Genomic DNA, 6909 nt, shown 5'->3' on the forward strand with positions numbered 1-6909 from the left:
TCTCTCTCTCTCTCTCTCACACACACACACACACATACACACACACACACACACACACACACACACACACACTGAAGCACACAAATATACGAACAAGTTCACTCATTCATGAAGCTTTTTAAATAGATATACTTGACCCACCCACTTAACCCCTGCTTCCCAACAAGCATGGTAAGCGATTACTTGGTTAGACTTTGTTTTCCTCCACCTCATTTCCTTTTTCCCTGGGTAGACAGGTCTAATGAGAAACTTGTACCAGCTTCTTTTGACAGTTTGAATAATAATAAAATAAATCATCCCTAGATTTTTATTGATCCAAGAAGGACAAATGAATGGTTTACAATGGCTATTTTATTCATCCCAGGAGGGCAAGTTGATTTACAATGGCAAACATATATACACAATTTCGTACATAAATACATAAATACACACACTCATAGATCTACATAGATAAGTAGTACAAATACACATTAGTACACCAATACAGAACAATCTCATAAGCATGCCATTGCTGATTGCCACTGTGAAGCTTTTTTCTTTCTTTTATTGTGTTTCGTTTGTTTTGTTGTTTGTTTGTTGTTGTTTTTTAGCTCAAAGACACACCCTAGTGACACCCATCTGATCCCCGTCACTGATGAAAAACTTCGAACACACCAAAGACACAGACCTAAGTAAAAGAATGTAACATCGGTAGTCCAGTGGTTAGGCTACCAGACTCGAAGTCGTAAGGTTGGGGAATCGAGACTCAGACCTGACTTTGTGACCTCGGGAAAACTAATTTTCCTCACTTCACTCAGTTGTGAATGGATATCCAACCATAGAAGACAAAAAAATTCACGAATATGTTAATGCTTTAGCGGCTGTAAAATGGCAGCTTGCACTGAAAGCATGCTTCCCAGAAAGTTGAAATGTTTAAGAATGCTATCAGTTCTGCATGAGTAATGATATAGATTGTAAAGCTTATTGTTGAGTGAAAATTTGGACCAAACAGCTGCTATTTCTTAACTAAGAGACGACATGCCTAAACCTGCTCCAGTGGGTGGTTAGCAGGTGCTCTGGTGTGGTTTGCTCCTTCTTTCCTATCAAACATCTATTGTCCTGATCTATACTCCTTCTTTTTTTTTTTGTATTTGTTAATCTCTTGTGGCGGCGGAGCGGTTAGTACTCTCGTCTCCGAAGCGAAAAGTCTGGATTCGAGCCGCGGTTCGGACTCGGATTTTTTTCACCCTCTCCAGCCCACCCAGCAGTAATGGGAACCTGACTTCGAGTTGGGGAAGTAAAGGCGGCGTGGAAAGGAACTGGCCACCCTACCGCAACATGCCGAAGGTCCCAGGAAGTTGTCTCACTAACAAGGCAATCCCCAATGTCCGGATCGGATGCGGGAACAACTTTACTTTTTTTTTTTTACTCTCTTATATAACACCTCGAATCTTCGGCACTTATATGACCATATTGTGTTGCAAGCGCAGTAAAACTCTTACAAAAACTATTTCGAAACCCTCCTTCAGGTGTAAAATAATCTAGAAGACTGGCCCCAACGCAACCCCGTAATGCCACAATCGCAATGAAGAAAGGTCAAAACGCTGAGGCACCGTTGAAAACGCGCTACCTTAGAATTACATGTACAAAGTTCTATCTGACATTTTTGGCACTTTTGAGTTACCAAGACCATAAGATCAGAAACCAGATGTATATTTTATTTTTTATTTATTTTTTTGTAAGTGTTTTACAGCGCTCGCAACTGCATAATGTCATATGAGCGCGCGGGACACACCTAATATTTTCAGTTGGTAGGAAATTTTGAATTTTGCCCGGGTGGCGGCCGAAGCCTATTCTTATCGATTTTAGACCACCAAGGGATATTTAACGTGCGCAACTTGCACACAGGCCTTCCTAGATTTTTCGCCCTTGTCCGAGAAGGCTAGGTGTAGATCTTTCCTACCAGAAGATCAGGGGTGTGGCAGAAAGACAGCAGTAAGTAGGAGCCAAGGAGTAGCACTAGAAAGGCTACAGAAAGAGTCAGGAGCCCAGAGGAGGGGGCAAAGGAGGTGAGGGGGTGGGAGCAGAAAGCAGACGACAGAGCATTGCTGGAGAGCAGGAAAGGAGGTGAAAGGAGACAATTTTAGAGAAGAAAATATTTCGGTCGCTACCCGGATTCGAACCCGGGACTTTTGAATGAGAGGTCAACACTTTAACCTCTAGGCCACGAGAGCCCCCTACATATAAATATATACATTTTCTATCTTCTCCATCAAATAGTAATATTTTTCGGAGTCGTTATCAAGATATTCAAATAATTGCATTCGAAAGAGCTTGACACGTGAAACTCAAATTTCTTAACGTCATATTTCTCAAAACTACTTACTGAGCAGACAGAACTTTTTAATTCTTGGGTAGGGAACGGTTGATATGGTTACCTAACGAAACTGCAAGGTGCCCTCCAATTATGTCATAGTTCCGGGGGAAATGACTTCACGGATACTGGACATGTCGACAACATACAACAACAAAAATAACAACAACAACAGCAACAAAAAACCTAAATGAATAATTGAAAACCTGGTCGGTTTCCCACTGGCTAGAAAGGAGGGTGGGATGGTTGGAGGGGGGGGGGGTGGTGTCAATGGTAAGTTTTGGTTTTGCGTCATCATACAAATGAAGTTGTCTAAGAGGCGGTATAGGTCATCGTCGTCGTTGATGATTATGATGATGATGATGATGATGATGATGATGATGATGATGATGATGATGATGATGATGATGATGATTGTCCGTCGAGGCGGCAAAGACCATCTAGCCACTGAGGCATCGGGAGAGATTGCGTAGATGGCTGATCAGGCCCATCAGCGCCAGACAGTTTGTCACAGTGTGGCCAATGGGATGGTAGAAGCAGTCGGATATCTATTGACACTGATTTTTATGGAAATCCTGTGCGTGCTCCTCAGCTGCAGCGATTCAGTTGCTTTTACAAATCCTGCAATCTCGCCACGGGACTCTGTCTTGGGCAATCTGCGCCTACCTTGGGCGGCTAATGTTGAACAGCATTAAATGCATTGTAGTTCGAGAAGAAACGTTTCATATATACCGGTAGGTCCAAATGATAAGGTAGCCTTGAAAAAAATCTTCACTCAATCAAAGTTCAAGAACGCCTATTTTCAAGGAATTAAAGCGGAGTCATCAGCACCAGAGTCTATGACCACATGGGTTGAAAAATAGCATTGAGCTTATTTCTATTCTAAATTTAATGCTTTCATCTTATAAGTCATAACTCCCGAATCAACAAATTAAAAAGATTAAAGTTAAAAGGAAACAAGTGCATTTTCATAAGTCACATGCAGACCTTATTATAATCTTCGGCACAAACGGCAAGCAGATAATATTTTCTTGTACACAATGTGCCAAAATGGTAGATCTAATGGTAGTTGGGTTTGGGTTTTTTGGGGTTTTTTTGGAGGGTGGGGTTGGGGGTACCCTTCAATGAAAATAAATCTGGCTGGCCCCGGCTGAATAATATGGATCAAATTGGAAGTGTACACACTGGGTATTAGCCTCCGAAGTTGGAATCACCAATAGAAGTAAAACTATCGCACGTGTAAACACACACACACATTCATACAAACTCTCTGATCCCGCAATCTCTCGATCTCTCTCTCTCTCTCTCTCTCTCTCTCTCTCTCACACACACACACACACACACACACACACACACACATACACATACACACACACACACTCACGCGAACGAACACTCACACACAAACCCAAACACACACACACACACACACACACACACAAACACACACAAACACACACACACACACAAACACAAACACACACAAACACACACACACACACACACATACACACACGGGGTCAAGTGGGTGGGGACAAGTAATTAGAAAACTTCGTAAATGGGTGGACGTGTTCGAATGTTTGCATTCTCCACTCTGAAATAATTTCTAAAAATCTGAACAAAATATGTTGGTGCTTTATCACGCCCCCGTTGACGCATTTCGGATCATTAAGGGGGCAGGCTTAGACCCTGTCTGTCAGGGTCAACCTGTGCTGAGAGGGATAATTTATACAGCGTCCTATCAGAAAGACTGAGGTACTCGAAAAAAAAATCTCCCCACTTGCTAGTCGAACTCGGTTCTTCAGCGGGCGACGGCGCCGAAGCTCTTAAACGCTACACCACATACGGTGGTGCACCGCTCTATGGGATTGTGAGGATTATAATTATAGCGTCTCTAAAAGACGATTAAATTGGCCAACGTTCCCAAAGCGAATCAAAAGTAGAAAATCTAGCAGATATTGTCGCATGTGTGCTCAGCCTAAGAATTAAAGAGCCGACACCTTTCGTGACTTCAGGCCAGATTTCAAGCAAACTGGCCTTACATGTTCAGATTAGATTCTTTAACCACACCATTTAATAAAGCGATGAGTAATACGAATACGAGTCTTTAGTTGCATTATGCCTTGAGTACATGCATTATAACACTTGAAAAAAATATTATAATGAAGTGGTGCCCTCATGTGAGCTGTTTTATTTTGCATTTGGACTCACTTCCTGACTCCCCCATGACAATGAGTCACGCGTGATGTTTTTCCAAACTCACCTTCCACAAAACAACGACATAAGACACCCCGCCAACGCAGAATGCAGATTTAAAAAATAAAGTCTAGGCAAAATCCCCATACTGCCATTTTACCACAGAGTAAGTACACACCCCTCCCCTCCCCCTCCCTCTATCTCTCTCTTTCTCTCTCTCTCTCTCTCTCTCTCTCTCTCTCTCTCTCTCTCTCTCTCTCTCTCTCTCACACACACACACACACACACACACACACACACACACACACACACACATACGTACACCCACACTCACACATACATACACAAACAAACAAACACACACATACACAAACAAACAAACACACACATACACACACACACACACACACACATATCATACATTCTAGAATCATGACGATCAGTCTGTTGTTTCCAATTCCTACAAGGCGGAGGTCAGGAATTCGCGGGCAGTTCAAGTCCTTTCGTAAATAAATAGAGGTAAAAATCATCTCGCAACTTATCTTAGGGGTGTTCAAAGAAGTGGCAAACCCATTTTGGTGTCGAAATTGACCAAGACAGCCACCACCCATGGTCGAGAAGGAAAAGGATTGTCTTAGACAGGTGGACGTCTTGAACAGTGTCAGTATACACTGGCCCCCGCTTATAATACTCATGGTTATAACAACTTCGGCCCAGAGTACAACTGTCATTTGTCCACTTTAGATGAACTCAAATTCCCATGTGTTGTATCTCCAATAAGCTTCAAGACTAATCACGTTTGTTGAGATATCCTGAACCCAACCCAGCTGCCGTATGTCCAAAGCGGATTTTTAAAAAAGAGAGAGTACAGCTGACAGAACTCCAGAAGCATTAATTTCGATAAATTTTGTTTTGTCCTATCTCCATGTGAGCCAATGGGATGAGAGAGTGCCGTCACGTGTTTTTGTAGACGGAGCACAATAGCGTCGTCTAGGAGAGGACTGTTCAACTAGTTCAACGATCAAGAGGCCCTAAAAGTCAAAAGTGCATGTTCATTAAATTTGAATGCGTTAATTGATGAGTGTGTCTGTACGTTGCATATTCTTTAAATTATATTTATTTAGCAATCATCAGGCATAAAAATATATTTCAGTGTGCATGGATATACGACAGATGTGCTTATAATAAGGACTCGATAAGGACTTCGGCTACAGCAGGCTTATACTTATAATAAATCCCTAAGCCCCGTCTCCTAGATCTTACTTACTTTACTTTATTCTTCCGTTTGTACCGGTTGGTGTCGTGGGGAGATACAGGTGTCTGTCTAAAGCAAGGCGAGTGGCCTAGGAGGGACATCCCGTGAGCTTGAGGATGTCTGCTACAGATTCACTTCAGCGTCGCCTTGGAGTTCCTCTGGCTCTCCAGCCAGAATATGTGATGCTATATGCCCCCAGAGCTGGTTGGTTTTGGGGCATTTAGTTGGTTCATATGCTCCTGCAGTTGAGTCCTGTTATTCATCATTGCAAAGTCGTTTGCAAACATGACTTCGTTCAGTGCCTCTGGGTCTGGATTGGCCTCCTTAGTAATCTGGTCTATGTAGATCACGAAGAGCAGAGGGGAAAGACTGCAGCCCTGCCTGACTCCGGCTGTTACTGGAAACCAGTCCGACGTTCCACTGGTAATGCAGACCGCGCTTCTGCTGTTGGCATGGATAGCCTTGATAGTGTCTTGCAGTTGTCCCTTGATCTCGTACTGCTCAAGGATCTTCCATAGCTTGTTTCTATTTACTTGGTCAAAGGCTTTTTCCTGAACCACAAATATTATGATGTATAGATTTGATCAAAAGTTCATTTGAGCAGGCATGCGGACAGACACACTCGGTTATAATACGGGGTGCCCACTGGGAGATCGGGGCGGGGCGTTTTGCTAGCCAGATTGAGGGTGCAAAGCGGCTACCGTGGCACAAGCAGATCGCACCAGACTCGTTGCCTCCTAGACAAAAGCGTTTGTTTTCAGGCAACGAGTCGGGCGATCACCCCAGACCCGACCCGACCCGACCTGACCCCATCTGACCCCATCTGCAATGGGCACCCGGTATTACAGTTTGTGCAAGTATTGGCAAGACAATATTCAAAACAAGTGGACAAGACAACAAAATCCCCCCAAAAAGAAAGAAAATGAAGCAAAGACAACACAGAACATGGCGAATTGCATCTGAGTGACCCACAGACAGTACGTCGACTGTGTTCACATAACTTAGTGGTGTGTAACACTGTGTGCGCAGGGGTCGAAAGCTGGATGCACTTTGGAGTTGATGCAAATCCAGTCAATGACTTATATTAGCGTGACTCATCGTCAGC

General features: G+C 43.3%; 1 protein-coding gene across 1 annotated transcript; it reads right to left on the reverse strand.

Annotated features, from left to right (window-relative positions):
- Positions 1-5989: 5989 nt before the first annotated feature.
- Positions 5990-6627, reverse strand: LOC118479039 (secreted RxLR effector protein 78-like). Its single transcript, XM_035973617.1, has 2 exons — positions 6613-6627; positions 5990-6355 (listed from the first exon to the last, which is right to left on the reverse strand). The coding sequence occupies exons 1-2, from the start codon at positions 6625-6627 to the stop codon at positions 5990-5992; spliced, it is 381 nt and encodes a 126-aa protein (XP_035829510.1).
- Between the last annotated feature and the right edge of the window lie 282 nt (positions 6628-6909).

Source organism: Aplysia californica, unplaced genomic scaffold (assembly GCF_000002075.1).
Source record: "Aplysia californica isolate F4 #8 unplaced genomic scaffold, AplCal3.0 scaffold00028, whole genome shotgun sequence".
NCBI classification, from domain to species: Eukaryota; Metazoa; Mollusca; class Gastropoda; order Aplysiida; family Aplysiidae; genus Aplysia; species Aplysia californica.